The sequence below is a fragment of the Diospyros lotus genome, chromosome 3 (assembly GCF_014633365.1).
Source record: "Diospyros lotus cultivar Yz01 chromosome 3, ASM1463336v1, whole genome shotgun sequence".
In the NCBI taxonomy this organism is placed as follows: Eukaryota; Viridiplantae; Streptophyta; class Magnoliopsida; order Ericales; family Ebenaceae; genus Diospyros; species Diospyros lotus.
In genome coordinates, this window is record NC_068340.1 from 39,290,485 (window position 1) to 39,306,526 (window position 16,042).

The window sequence follows — 16,042 nt, forward strand, 5'->3', positions numbered from 1 at the left end:
TAATTTTAATAATATTATTATTATTATCATAATATATATATGTTATATACATATTGTAACATTACATTAACTTAACTGTAAATTAAAATAGTGGAGGGTCTGTGCTGTGTAATATATCATATTATATAATATATAAAACGAAAATTAAAATATATAATATAAGTTTCCATTTTATACTATGTTTTATATATTATATAATATAATATATTATATATTTTAGGGACCTTCGAACTCTAGAGTTCGGAGGCTCCTAGCGCCTTCGAACTCCAAAGTTCGGAGGTAGAAATCTTAATAATAATATTATTATTATTATCATAATATATATGTATTATATGCATATTATAGCATTATATTAACTTAACTGTAAATTAAAATAGTGGAGGGTCTGTATAAATTGAAATGTGTAATATATTATATTATATAATATATAAAATAGAAATTGAGAGCCTCCGAACTCCAGATTTCGGAGGCTCCCAGCACCTCCGAACTCCAAAGTTTGGAGGTAGCCAACGCCTTCGAACTCCAGGTTTCGGAGGCATTGGCCACCTCCGAACTCGGAGGCGCTGGACGCCTCTGCACCCTAAAGTTCGGAGGCACAGGCCATCTCCGAACTCCAGGGTTCGGAGGCAAGGGCTGCCTCCGAACTCTAGGGTTCAGAGGCGCGGGTCGTTTTCGAAACCCAGGTTTTGAAAGCGGCCCAAGCCTCCGAACTCCAGGTTACGCCTTCGAACCCAATTCGAAGGCCATGCTGCCTCCAGTTCAATAGTGGTGACCGATTCGAACCTAGGCGGCCACTATATTCGCCCATCGAACATCTCCCCTTCTAGCCTCCAAGTTCAAATATGTAAAAATTACCTGTGTTATCACCAAGTGCAGAGCAAAGAAACGTGGCTGTAGGGAAGGCGACGGCGGTGAGTGGGGGTTGCAGATAAGCAACAAATGCTGTAGAGAAGGGGACGACGGCGAGTGGCTGTAGAGAAGATGACAGTGTGATGTATGAGATATATGAGGGTAATTTTGGAATATAAGTGGCTGCAACAAGTAATAATAGTGGGTGTGAAAAGTAATTATTAAATTTATTTTAATTATGGCTACAAAGAGTAAAAAGTTGGTTGCGAATGGAATTTCCCATAAGTTTAAGACACTGAAAGCAAAGTTCTCCGTGCATCAAATAAGTTGCAACACGAATAAAAATACAAAAATATTTTTGACATTTCAAAAATAATAATCATCTTCTATATCTTAACAATGCTAAGTACATTTTTTCTTTATTTATCATTAAGCTTTAATACTACAAAAATACCATCATATTTATTCTTCTCTTATATTTTTTCTCTCCAATTTTCTATCATTCTCTCTCTTCAATTTAATAATAATTTAGTAAATTGTGCTCTCTATTCTTTACTGAACAAAATAATTTTATACACTTTTATTCCATGTCTTAATCGACATTAACTGAGACGTTAACTTTGCCTCGTTACGCTGTCACGTCACTCCTCAGCACTGCCACGTCACCACAGCTTAATGCATTTTTTAGTCCTTGAACTAATAAAAAAAATAACTTTAAGGATATCAACTAAATTGTGTTCACTATTCATTCTTGGACAAAATAATTTTATACAAGCTTAATCGACGTTAATTGAGATGTTAACTTTGCCTCGTTATGCTGCCACGTCAATGATACGTTACTATCACGTCACTCATAATATCCACGTCTATTGGCCATATTTTTATTAAAAAAAAAAACGTCTACACATACCCAGCCATGGCTGGCGGCGCCCATGAGGAGCCTTTTTTTCCCTTTTTCCATCTCTTCTTGTTCTGGATTGCTCTTGTCTCTACACTTGTCGTCGATTCAGCCATTGTCAGTCGTCTTGAAACGACTAGGGGTCGGGGACCTTAAACCCAGCGGTCGAGGAATAGCCAACGACCATGGTGGGCATTCGCCAGATTGTTAGGTTCCTAATCCCAGCCATGGTTGGGTCGAGGAACCCAGTCTCCACATGGCTGTGATTGGGAAGCCCAACTGTGGAGACTTTTTTTTTTTATAAAAATATAGACAATAGACGTAGATATTATGAGTGACGTGGTAGTGACGTGACAGCATGACGAGGCAAAGTTAACGTTGATTAAGTCAGGGACTAAAAGTGTATAATTTTTTTTTGTCCAAAGATGAATAATGAGCACAATTTAATTGATATCATTAAAGTCATTTTTTTATTAGTTCAGAAACTAAAAAATGTATTAAACCATGCTGACGTGGTAGTGCTAAGGAGTGATGTAGCAGTGTGACAAGGCAAAATTAATGTCTCGATTAACGTCGGTAAAGTCAGGGACTAAAAGTGTATAAAATTATTTTGTTCAGTGATGAATAGCGAACACAATTTAGTTGATATCCTTAAAGTCAATTTTTTGATTAGTCTAAAGACTAAAAAATGGATTAAGCCTTTAATAATAATTTAGTAATCACCGAACTAGAGGGAGAGAAAGAAAAAAAATAAAAAAATTAAAGGAGAAAAATACATAAATATATCAAGAGGATGAGTATTCCTAAATATTTTTAGGATTTCATTTAGTGATTTTTTAGAATAAAAATAATTGATAAATATAAGTTTTTAATAAATTAATTTTTAAAACAAACAAAACAAATTTTCTTTCTTAAAATTAAATTAAAGTCTCTTAAGATTAAATTTGGAAAATAATAAATATATTTAATTCAATACAGAGAAATAGTTTTCAAAATCATAATTTTATATTTATTTTAAAAGAATTATAAAAATATAGTAGTAGTTATTGCCTCAAAACTCTTTAAAACCCTTTAACTTTAACCAAACGGAAATTATTTTAATTGTCTTAATTAACCAACAATAATAAATGATAGAATAAATTGGCTTAACAATATAATAACAATTAGAGCCCCAAGAAATTAGAAATGTGTCGACAATTAGAACACTACAATTAGAGCAAGAAATGGACATTTAGATACGGAAAAATTCTTTAATATTTAAATTGTAGTCAGAGTGTTTTAAAAATATTTGTGACTTTAAATAAAAAATATTTTAATATTTTTTAATAATATAAATAAATATTAAAAAATATTTAAAATTTACTTTACTTTTTTTCAGATATAAAATTATTAATTAATTTTTTATATTTAAATTTGAAAAAATATTTTTTAATTAACAATATAAACATAAAGAAAAGATTTAAAAATATAAAAATTAAAAAATATAAAAAATCTACAATCACGTCACATAAATTAAAAAGTCACATAAATTAAAAAATTACAGATTTACTTTTACCTTTTTTAATATCAAAATCAATATAAATTCTCCAAGAAAAAATTTTACCATTCAAAGAATCATTTAATCAAATTATCTTTTTAAATTAACACCACTTCTTACTCTTTTTTTTTTTTTATTGCGTTACTAATTTACACCTCATTATTCATTACTTAGCATTAAAAAATAACTCGTCAAGTTGATTATCTTTTTAAATTAACACCACTTCTTACTTTTTTTTTTTGTTCATTACGTTACTAATTTACACCTCATTATTCATTACTTAACATTGAAAAATAACTCATAAACTTGACGAGTTGAGGGCTTCATTATCTAAATGATCCATCATTATTTATTATCTAATATTAAAAAATAATTTATGACCTTAAAGAATTGAGAAAACTTACCGTCTAAATAACACTTCATTATTAATTGGCTAACACTAAAAAATGACCAGTGAAATTGACGAGTTTAGAGTTTGTTCATACAAATAAAATAACAAAATAAACAGAGAATTCTTACCTTACCGTTACTGCCAATTACAATAAAATAATTCTTACCCATATCCGCATAATTTAGATAAAAACATTTTCCACCCCCCTAGTATTTGAGGCAATAAAACGAAGATCATTAGAGATCATCCTGCCAGAAAACTTGTCAAAGCTTCAAGTGCCAAATGCCCATGAAATTTATACAGAATGTGCTGAAACTGGACGTCTAGATCAAGTTAAATGGTTGGCGTTGAATGCACAACTAGCTTTACCAGAGATGAACAATCACCCACCCCAGCATTGAAGCTTTATTTGTTCTATACAATCACTTGCTACCATCAATATAATTGCCTGTACATTGCTAAGTGCTTGATGGTTAAAACTTCCAACCTTGCATTCACAATAGACTTTAATCTCACTAGAACCGACTTCCATGGAAGCAAAGTTCAAGAGACACAAGATTACCTTCTCCCAGATTCTATATCAGCAACCGATAAGCTCGGGTTATGATGCTCTACAGAAGCACCATTACGTTGTCCTGTTTGTTGATCGACAACTTGACCTCCTGCAACTGGCGCATTGGACTCGTTCACAGGGCAGCCCGGCTGTGAGTTCATATTAGCCTGTTCCAATGCCAGGAAATAAGCATAAGGGCCCCATCCTGCAATCAGCGGAAACGAAGAGGTAAGGAGACCATGAGAAGACAGTCTCATGATGATCAAGGAAAGGAAGAAATTCCACAGAACTGACCACGCAATTAGCCACAAGATTAAATTAAAATGTTCATAATTTTTTGTCCCCGTGTTTATTTGTGATGACACAACAGTTTACAACAGAGTGATGCAGCATGTCGAGCAAAGAGTGTTACACTAATTGTGACATTTAGCTAGGTAGTTCTCCAAAGAGAAGACCCTCAACAAGTAATGGGAAGTGAAGGCTACAAAAAGGTGATGATCCTAGCAACCAAAAGAATCTCCTATTTTTCACTTTCTTGTTAGCAACAGTCTGCCTAGTCTGCTAATGAACCAAAAAGAAAAATTATATCTTCCTTTTTGTTTTCTTTCCCTGTTGCAGCAAATAAACTAACCAACCCGTGTTATTTTTTCCTAAGTACATACAGCTCATAACAAAAGATCAAATAGGAAATATGAGAACAAGAAGAAGCATCTCTCTGCTCCCCCACCGATAGAAAGTCTAGCAGTAAAAGGCATTCCCAATGCACAAGGCTCTCAGAAGTTGTTTTCACAAGTTCACAACTCACACTTGTCTTCCAGTCACTAAAGGAACCTTACCATTGCTAGCTATGAATATAAAGAACTTTGAATCAGAAAACAACTGTTTTCCTCAAACCATATTATCCCAAACTGGACTGTACTGGCCAGTTCAGTCTGTTGAACAGGAAACATGTCCAATTTTGCGTAGTTCCTGAAAATTTTGAAGTGTTGTGGACATGTTGTCATTGGGAAATTTGAAGTCTTCATCAGCCCTACTCACATTTCATTAACCCATACCCATGATTAAAGATAATACTTGCAATCTTCTTTTTTGCATGAGAAGCAAAGAGATTAAACCATTTATGACAACAATATAAGGGTTCAAGATTCCTTCAACACCATTTTTTGTAATATAGTAAAAGCATGTCGATTGTCTTGTGCTTGAACAACCCCTTCCTTTTTCTTTTTCTTTTTTTCTTTTTCTGAGCAACAACTTCATCTTTTTTTTTTTTTTAAATTACGTGCTATCACTCGCTCCCCCGTTGCTCGACCCCACGATTTCAGCAAGATAGGTAAATCAGGGAATCCAGCAGACAGGTTTCAACCCCTAGCACAATCGCAAACGTGAGGGCAGCAAGCATTTTTTATTTTCAGGGTCGTTCCTTACCTATTGAACTATCTCTTGACTAGGGCTCGAACACGAGACCTGGGGGCCCAAGGAGCAACACTCCAGCGAGTTCTTCCTTTGCCAGTTGATCTACGCCCTGAGGGCAACAGCTTCATCTTTTCATTAGATGGTAAGATGTCTCAGTGAAATTCCATTGGTTACTTTTCAAGTCCTTGATGATATATTTCTAGCACTTACATTCTGTAGCCTTCTCATTTTGAGAGAATCCAGTAGATTGACAAACAGCCTTATTTATTTTAATCTCCAATTTTGAAGGCCAATTTTCCATTGATGTGCTCATTGTAATGTATATCTGAAAAACAGGATGCTGTAGGATGGCCTAAAAATTTAAAAACTTTTCCAGAATTCACAACCATTCACAAATGTGATACATTTTTTAGGAAAGAGGAAAAAGGTCAAAAATTCAATTGTAGTACTCAAGGAAGAACCAGTAGTTACCATTGTCACGGTTAGGAGGTGGAAAAAACTGCAGATAGCAAAATACTGCAACAACAAGACCTACAACATCAAATTATACAAATATTAGTATTAAACAACTGAAAATAGGATTCAGAGTGTGCTATTAAATGATAGTGTTAAATTATACCTAAGAGACCTCCAGCAAACACATCTTGCCAGTGGTGCCAATAGTCATCCACCCGAGAAACGCCAACCAGAGCTGCAATGAGGAGAGGGAGAAACACAATACATAGTTTTGCAACATGTCCTCTCTGGTCAAATGCTTTGAGTTTTCCAGACAAGTATACTGACAAAAATCCCAGACCTGCAAAGGACCCTGTGAAGCATGTTGAACTTTGTAAGATGAATGGGCTAAAGATTAAGCACAGGAAGATTTTGTTTCATCATTTTAACTTGTTTGCAGTTGTATGTGGATGGTAAGAAGCCATGAGCATATCAGCACTCTTTTATGGCCAATACATAAGCTATGCATTATTGATGCATTGTTTTCTGTAGCATAGAAGATAAATTAATCCTGATTAGAGGGATAAAAAATTACTTTGATTTTGTTATCCAAATTTAGCATATCTAGATAAAAAAATCTCTATTCATTTTCTTTAACATAATTGGTAGCTGTCGCATACACGAAGTGTGACCACTTGGAAAGCTCTTGTGCCCTTCTTTGATGACACTGCCTTTTCCATGGCAAATTACATTACCCCAGCGATCATATTTCTGGAGGAGAAAGAGAGGATAAAATAAGCAACCAAGACTTGATTGTCCAAAAGTTTAGTGCTATGGTTATCAAATTACATGAACATTATAATCTCAGATTAACATACATCAATTCCATCTGGAAAGCAACGCCAAAAGAAGTCAGGTCGAGGGCGGCCAACTGCATCTTTTATTGCATCAGTAAGGACTGCGGTTATTAAGACAGCAAACAGAAGGCCTGCACTTTAAGAATGTATGAAAAGGGGGACAAAATAGGCAGTTGGCTTAGAACAAGAAGAGGAATTCTGCGCAATAACAGCAATCACAAGCCTTAATCCCAGTAGGGTTTGGCTAATTCATGATGCATTGAAATTAAACCAGTCATTGGTTACCTAGCACACTATGGTGTAGATCATAAACATCTCTCCTTCGAAGATAGAAGATAAGGAAAATGACAATAGGCAATAGAACTGCATACATCTGAGCATTGAAAAAAAACGAAAGCTTTCATCAGTTATGGTTTCTACTAGCAAATCTTCATAACAACTGAAAATTTGGAAAATATTCTTCTTATTCTCGACAATAATAATGGTCCAAGTGTTTCATTTATGAATACTAAAGTGTTCAACTGATTCAAAGCATATCTGTAACACTACAGGTCCTCAGTCAAAAGTGCTGGCAAAAGTTGACTTATGAGCTCATGGGACCAAGTAATATACACAAGATCCATCCAATAGACTACCAATGTGGGACTGGGTCATGAGAATATCAAGCAAGGTGATCTAATTGAACTTCAAACACATTTCCTAAGGTGGCATCAATTTGAATTAATTGATCGGTCCATTGTATAATCCAACTTTGATATTATTTTCACTGAAAATATATTTATATTTTATTTCACAATCACCAAAAATAACCAATAAATAATTCTTTCTATATCTTTTCCTCTCAACCTATTAGACTTAATTTTTTAATTGTTTTCTTCTGGAAAAGTCAATTGTTCTCGTTTGATCATCAAGTTTCTTCTTAAAAATCATAACTATTATCATCACTATTTTCATTAAACATAATGTAAACATCAAAGCAAGAAAATTCATAAATATTAAATACATTGACGATATTTACAATGATAATCTGCTACATGTTATTATTTTCCGAATTAAAAAATTATATTCCAAAAATAAATATGAATAAATAAAGAGAAAGAAAAACTCACAGGAACAGCCCATACAGGGACAGTATTTTCCTTCAACGGATATTTAAGGTCCTCCATCATGTCCTTTCCAACAAAGCGGCGAAATGGGTGTATGACAATTAGAATGATCTCTATGACCACAAGAAGCAGCAATATAAGCCAGTCAGACAGGTGATCCCTGGCAACTCTGGCTCCATCAGACTTAATAGTGTGAGTACCAAGCACCACTTCATTTGTTCTCCCCTGCTAGCACAAATATCAACCATGTGAAATTGGCTAGTGAACTTCACAATCAAAAAACTATTCATGAAACCGAATAGATAAATCAAAAATGATAACAAACGTACTTTTATATTGAAATTTAGAATGTGAACGACAACAGCCTGGATGCCAGTAACTGGTATAACATTATGCCACCTTCAAACTGATATTAAACTGAAGTTTCACAGATGTATAATTCATGGAGTAGGCGGCACTAATTATCATTACAGACCAGTCATCACTCTTCAATCATCTCTACCACAGTGAATAATATCTATTCACAGAAAAAATAAATCCTATATATAGTGGAAATTGTCTCTTCACAGATATATAATTTCCACTATATATAGGATTTATTTTTTCTTTTTGTTTTCTTTTATCATACTTCATTTCCCATAAATGTTTATGCTATTATTGTGATCTAACTATAGTAATTAGTATTTGTTTATTCCGATTGTACGCCTGAACTCATCATCATTACAAATCGAAATACTGGGATCTATTGAGGTTGTATGGCTGAACTCTTAACCATACAACATGTGGCACTTGTGGAAGCTGTTGAGCATGCATGGCTGAATTCTCAATCATATTTCAATTTGCAAGTCTGGGCTCTGTTGAGATTTTATGACTGAGCTTGCAATGATATAAAAAATCACCATTCTGGTGTCTGTTGATATTGTATGGCAGAACTCATAGTGGTCTTATACAACAAACTTCAGGCAATTAAAATCATCTCCTAAGAAATAAGATGGTAGCAAAGAAACTCCCAGCTCCAAATATAAGCAATGAACCCTTAAAAAAATATAGTTGACTTCAGATCATGAATTTTTGCCACAGACAGCATCATATTTTGGCCCCTTGAGTGCATCACAAAAAGCAAGTTCAAAGTATCATACTAAAAATACAGTCTGTACCACCAAGGACCGGTTCAGTGGTAACAGGTTATAGTAGCCTCCTTCATGACCAGGATTCAAACCACTCGAAAGGCGAGCTCACACAAAAATTTCTACGTAGTTACTTGGTGCAAGTGTTGGCTATTGCCTCTGCACGGTATTTGATTAACCAAGCAACAAGCGAATTGACTTGCATGAAAACACTGAATCAAACCCTCTTGATATGTATGCAACTGTGTCTGTATCCCAAAAGCAAATTAGTACGTACAACTCATAACAAAATCACTATAAACAGGAAGAAAAATGACCCGTTGGGAGATTATGGTTTGATCATCATAACTCATTAAATTAATCAAGAAAAAAATTATCCAGAGAAAACAAAAAAAAACAAAACCATCAAACTGAGCGATGAAGAAAGGAACCAAAAAGCCAACGAACCAGGAAGAAGACCCTCAAATTGGGAAAGGAACCGAAAGATATCCTATTCCTCCAATCCATACGTGGAACAACCGGGCAAAATCGACCAACTGATTGCCTGAATCTGCTTACAAATGCAGACAAGAAGAAGCAAGGAGAAGTGGATATTTTGGGGGGGTTAGTATGAACTCCAAGTCAAGGAAAAAAGTATTGGGAAAGGAATTATTGGGAAATGGACAGCGAATGGACACACTGTACCCGGAAAAGAGGCCCATTGATGTTCTTGTTGACCAATTGGGATTCACTGAGAAAATCGAACAGGAACGGGACGCATTAACGGCAGCCGTGCGACGGAGGTGATAACGGATTCTTTTCACTCTCTCAAATTGTAAAAAATCTGAAAAAGAAATAAAACGGTTAGGAGATAAGATTGGGAGGTTAAATTCTTAAATTGCACTCAGCCCCCTCAGATTTCATTTATTGCAAAAAAATCCTTCACTTGGCTGCCACAATTAGCGTATGCTTGGGAGAGTTTTAGTAGTCTAATGAATACAAATTTGTTTCTTCTAGTTTGAGAGGGGAGAGACAAAAATATTTTCTTTCAATTTGAAGGAATTATCAAAATAGATGGAATGTTTCATTATTATACAACAAATGTCAATTACAAGAAAATTAATAAATAAAATATATTTAAGATAGTTTTGTTCGATTATTAAATGGAAAAAGATTTGGTATAACCTTCCTATCTATGATGTGAGGAAGATTTTTAAAGTCTTTTATTGATAGTTTTAATACAAATTTTTTAAATTTATATTGACATCTCAAATTATGCAATAATTATTAGAAGTATTGTAAGCAACCCCGCCCAGATATCCCAATCGCCCGGTCTATCCGAACGAGAGCGCCTACATAAGAGAAGAGAAACAAACAGAAGACAAAAATACCCTGGCATGCATACATACGAAAAATACAACAGTAGAAGCAAAATAATATACATGCACGCCTACAAGTACCCTGCTGTAACAGTAGTCAAGGAGTATATAAAAATATACAGACACATGTGCCAACGATAAAAGATACAAGGAACAACCGGGCACAGTAAAAAATGAGAGTCAGAACTCTTAACAAAACATCAGAGAAAACGGGGGCAGCTAACTGTACACCCTACCGACACGGCTGGATGCTAGGTAGCGCGGTCCTCGCCCTCGACTTTTACTTTACCCTTACCTGGAATGATGGAAAGCAAGGTGAGTCGCAAGACTCAGCAAGTTTATATGAAAAGGAAGGCTGTAAACGAAACAGAAGAGGAGATCACCCCAAATATAAACCCACATGTACACACAAGTCATATGACGCAACAACGCAACAGTGCCGCATAATAAAACATATACCGGTCCTTGGGGCCCATATAAAACACTTGGCACCCAAGTCCCATACCAACCTGCCGCTGCTTTGAAAGGCAACATAAATCTCCACAAACCTGTGCGCACTGTCCCGGGTCGGTACTCCTGTCACCCGTATCCCTGCCGGTACTCCCGACAGCCGAGCCAAAGGCTCCATCGGAACGGTACTCCCGTCCGAGAACTAATAACTACCAGTAACCATGCAATGCATATAAAATGCAAGGCATAATGAACATCAACGTGATACAAGGCGCCCATACATCCAGGCATCAGGCCATGCTCCGCCCACGTAGTAAATCACACGCGATGCATATGCCCGTGCTGGATGCAACCTGACCAATCTAAAATGCATGTGATCAAGCATAACCAAATCATGATGATCCCATCATGCAGCCCGTACCCATGTACATACCAAACCATGCAACCAAGATAAAATAAAATGTAATCAGGCATGCTATAATCACATAACGGCAGAGCTAGTTAGCAGTGTCTGACACCGGTCAGTGGTCAGTGACCAGGAGAGACCATCTAACGGCCTAAAATAGACCGTATAACAGTCACACCGTCACCGTACAACTAACCTTTGCCCCCACTACCCAACCACTCTAGCCAATAATTAACCGAAAATCTAATAATAATACCCGACAGCTAAGAACCTAGCCCCGGGTGAGTACGACATCATTCTCATAGGCTTGGGGGTGATACAAACCCCCGTAGGCAACCAACAAATAATACCCTCAAAACTAGGTTAATAAATTAAATTATTAAACACACCGTTTAAATTTCATAATTTATTAACAGCCAAATCCAACGAAGTGAGGTCAAATAAATTGACATCGAAAGAATCGACAATGAGGGTATAAAGAACTTGCCTTTCCGGAGATAACCTTAGGCTCAATTTGACCAAACACGGTCAAAGTTATACAAACTGCAATATTCCAATTATAGACAAAATTAATAAAATTAGACTCAAAATAAAATTTCAACCGTAGAAAATATTAATTACTAGTTTAGGCACATACCTGGATAATTAAATCCGGGATTAAACGGAATTTAATTTGATTTTTCAGCCCTAAAATCACCCAAATTCACGTCGCACGCTCGCTGCTCTTTTCTACAATTTTTTTACTGCTCGATTGCTCAAAATCACACCCGAAATCGGGCTTAAAAACGGCCAAAATTAAGTAAAGCAGGGGGCGCCACGTGGCAATGCTGAGGAGGCCGCTGGGGAGGCCACCGCCTCTATCAAAACGACGTCGTTTTGGCGTCAAGAGGCTGAATTAAATCAGCCAAAATTCTCCCCCATCGCGCACCCGCTGCTTGGCCGCCTCGCGCGCGACCGCTCGCGCCCGCATGCTTCTTCAACCTATATATGAATTAAGTTATACTTAAAGTGATTTTTCGGCCTTTTCGCAACTCACGCCAGCACCCCTAACTTTCTATTAATTACACTCTCGCCCCCTATATTAATTACAGAAATGCCCGAAACTTCTAAAAATCCCACAACTTGATTTGTTTTAATTTTTTTCTCTTTCCAGAAATTCTCAAATAACAAAATTAATTATCTTAATTTCTTATTTCCTTAAAATCACATAATTTAATTTTATTTAACCACCACAAATTATTTTGATATTTCTCTTAAATCCAATTACCCCAAAATTAAATTAATAGCTATTTACGGGCGTTACAAGTATGTTAGTATTACTTTAATATTAGTCGATATATCAACCTATAGAATCTAATATGATATAAAAATATTTAGAAGATAAAAATTATCAAGTTATTCTTGAAGAACAACGACCTCATAGCTAGCTGCTGGTCTCTATTGTCAAGCAATAGAAAAGTTACGAATGTCTTTTGTCCAGTTTAAATCTAAATTTAAAGGATTAACTTGAACCTAACTCTCAAATATTAATGTAAAAATAATTCGAATAAAATATGATAAATCTATCAAAATTTAAATTCAAATTAAAGATTTAGTTATCTAATAACAGTTCAATTTGAAAATATTTGAGAAAATCTCAATAATTTAAATTTTGAGGATTCTACCAAATCTTATATATTAACTCAAAATATATTATAATAATTAAATTCTAAAATTTTAAAGAAAATATCGATAATTCTAATAATCTCAAAAATAATTCTAAATATTTTATCCTTTACGTACATTTATTGTACTAATTTAAGTATCAAATGTTATATCAAAAAAACTAATATAGCATTTTCTTATAAATCCTTAGATCGAACAAAACTATGATAATTAATCCTTTATTCCATCATCGTAATAGGATAAAATTACAAACAAGTATCTTGAATAAAATAGAGTAATGAAATTTTTATGCTAGATATGAAATAACCCAAATCAATGTCAACAAAGGAGAAATACGTAAAGTATCAGTTGTGACATGTAATATTACATTCTTAAGCATTTGTTATGTAATTTTCTTTACTTTCTATTAAAGCAATTGGGCAAATCAAATGAAAGGCAATTATTGATGATGGGCCGAATGCCAGACCTAATAATTCCAGATGTTGAATAAAGGTTACCTGTAGTAGTTGAAATAATATTACTAGTAGTGTTGGGGCTTTTGATTTATTTATTTTTTAAAAAAATAAAGTAAAAAATAAATATTTCTTATTTATTTTTATTTTTAAAAAATTCGGAATCACTCCAATAAAGTGAAAATATTTTCACATTTTATATTTGGTTTTCATTTTTTTGACGTGAAAGGTTCCAAATGACATAAATTATTAAAATATTCTAAAAAACAGGGAATCACAACTTGTAGAGTGTTTTTATTATAAAGAATCAATCATGATATGTTGTCCACTAGCGGACAACATAGTAGGTGTCCGCCAGTGAGGAGGGCGCGGGCCCCATGCACGTGGGGTTTGCTTCTGCACATAGGTCACACGTGCATGGGGCCTGCGCCCCTCTTACTGGCGGGCACCTGTTATGTTGCCTACCAGTGGACAACATAGCAGGCATGTATAAAGAATATAACACATCTTATTATCTAACTTAAATCTAGATATAAGAAATTGACTTGGATCTAATTATGAATTTAAATTTAAATTAGAGATCTCAATATCTAATAATAGTAAAAATTGAGAATCTCAAGGGAAATATCTCAAAATTTCGAACAAAATTCTAAATATTTTATAACAATCAAATGGGAGAATTTTGAAAAATTTTAAATAACTCAAATAAATATGAAGAATAACTCGAAAAATCTTGTCCCTTATAATCTATATAATGGGAGATCTCTACAACTAAAATCACATGACTACAAGTTTATTATCATTTTATTTAAGTATCGTTACTAACTTGATCGGTAGAAGATATACCGAGAAAATAAGTCTAACTTACCCTTGCAAGTGCTAATATCAAAACAAATCTTCATCATCAATCCCAAAATTCATCATTATTTTTCATTTCTTATTCCATGTGAGATTCTAAGACAATATTCTTTAATTGAATTGCAATACAATGTTTATTAGGATGGTAATTATTAATTAATTACATAAATTAATTATATTTTTTATCTATATTTATTATCATTTTTAAGTTTTTTTTTTTATTTTTAAGCTCAAAGTTTAAGGGGTAAATTATTAATTTAGTCGATATCGTTAATAATAAAAGGAATCATGGAAGATGTACATTATTTTTGTACATTTTGGGCTATACACAGAGGTATTATGACCAAAATACCCCTTACCTCCATGTGACTCATGCATTTCTGTGTCTCATGAGCGATATTTTTATCATTGGTACACTTTTATAAAATCTAAAGTGTATACAAAGGTATACTAATAGCATTTTTCTAATAAAAGAGCGTCACGACTAATTTTGAAAAATTCAATATCTAACTTGACGAATTTCAAAGTTAGTAATTGAACTAAATGACCAAAGTTTAAAGTGCATATGGTTAATTTATTTAAAAAAAATTTATATATTTTTATTTCGTTTAACTATTTCTAATTTTTGGGTGAGAAATAAGAAGTAAGATTTTTCTTTTTGCTAAAAAAATAGGAATTTATAAAAGGACAATTTAAATGCATACGTATAGTTTGATCAATTTTTAAAAACGTCCTTATACATTAAAATTAGCACTAAAAGCCCTCATAATGAGCAATTCTACATTGCCCGGATTTTTTATACCGAGAGCTTATCGAATTAAATTTTATCTAAAAAATTACCCCTCACCCCTAACAATATTGCAAATTTGCCATTGACTGTGTTGAAGGCTATTCATCATTCTCCCACTGCCCACCGTCTCTCTCTTTCTTTCTCTCTCTTTCTCTCTACGACGTGCATCCCTTCCACCTCCGACATGTGTCTCTTCCTCAAGGTAGTTAAAATCAAGATTTTAAGTGGGATCGAAAAATGATCCATAAAATCGAATCGTAAAATCGTAAGATTTTAGAGATAATTAAAAATACCTTTTAATTTTTGTAAATATATATTTACAATAATATAATTTTATAGAAAATGAATTAATATCATTTAATAACCTGATTATTCCTTATTATAACTCAAGAGATAATTTTTCCAAAATATAACTCAAAAACTAGTAGGTTGGTATAGGCAATTTAGAGGCAAAACATAGGCAATTTAGAGGTAAAATATAGCTTAAAATTCTTTAGATGATGCTTCCAATGTCTTCCATCATATTTAAGTTACAATTTTTACTTGATTTAACATTGATTAAATCAAGTAAAAACTCGATTCAGGGTTGGGTGGTCCATTAATTAATTACCTGTTTGTCTTGATTTACTTATATAATCAATGTTAAATCAAGTTTCAATTCAGAGGCAAAATATAGCAATTCGTTGCATAAGTTTCAATGTAAGATGTTATGTGACATTCAGACGTTGGAAACATTCTCTAAATTACAATTTAAATCAATTGAGATCTCTAAATCGTAAAATCGTTTGGAGGTCTTTGAAGCATAAAATCGTAAAATCATACACATAAAATTGAGATTTTATAGGATTTTGCCTCAAATTATATTTTACATGGGATTTGAATCGTTTGGGGATTTTT

The 16,042-nt window shown here is 33.8% G+C and overlaps 1 protein-coding gene across 4 annotated transcripts; it reads right to left on the minus strand.

Annotated features, from left to right (window-relative positions):
• Nucleotides 1–3,935: 3,935 nt before the first annotated feature.
• On the minus strand, nt 3,936–9,979 carry LOC127798006 (lipid phosphate phosphatase 2-like). 4 transcript variants are annotated; one of them, XM_052331278.1, is made up of 10 exons: nt 9,851–9,979; nt 9,614–9,716; nt 8,043–8,264; nt 7,219–7,306; nt 6,955–7,064; nt 6,757–6,847; nt 6,261–6,449; nt 6,113–6,172; nt 4,238–4,433; nt 3,936–4,089 (listed from the first exon to the last, which is right to left on the minus strand). In XM_052331278.1, exons 1-10 carry the CDS (start codon nt 9,865–9,867, stop codon nt 4,041–4,043), a joined length of 1,125 nt encoding a protein of 374 aa, XP_052187238.1. In that variant the 5' UTR covers nt 9,868–9,979; the 3' UTR covers nt 3,936–4,040. The 4 variants fall into 4 exon arrangements, with proteins under 4 accessions (XP_052187238.1, XP_052187239.1, XP_052187236.1 ...); XM_052331279.1 differs by having other exon boundaries at nt 6,261–6,437; nt 8,043–8,267; XM_052331276.1 differs by having other exon boundaries at nt 8,043–8,267.
• Nucleotides 9,980–16,042: the final 6,063 nt, after the last annotated feature.

Coding starts and splice junctions, on each gene's coding strand:
- LOC127798006 (XM_052331276.1), bottom strand. Junction 7,307..8,042: donor TCCCTGTATGGGCTGTTCCT/GTGAGTTTTTCT, acceptor TTCAATGCTCAG/ATGTATGCAGTTCTATTGCC. Junction 7,065..7,218: donor TCTACACCATAGTGTGCTAG/GTAACCAATGAC, acceptor CTTAAAGTGCAG/GCCTTCTGTTTGCTGTCTTA.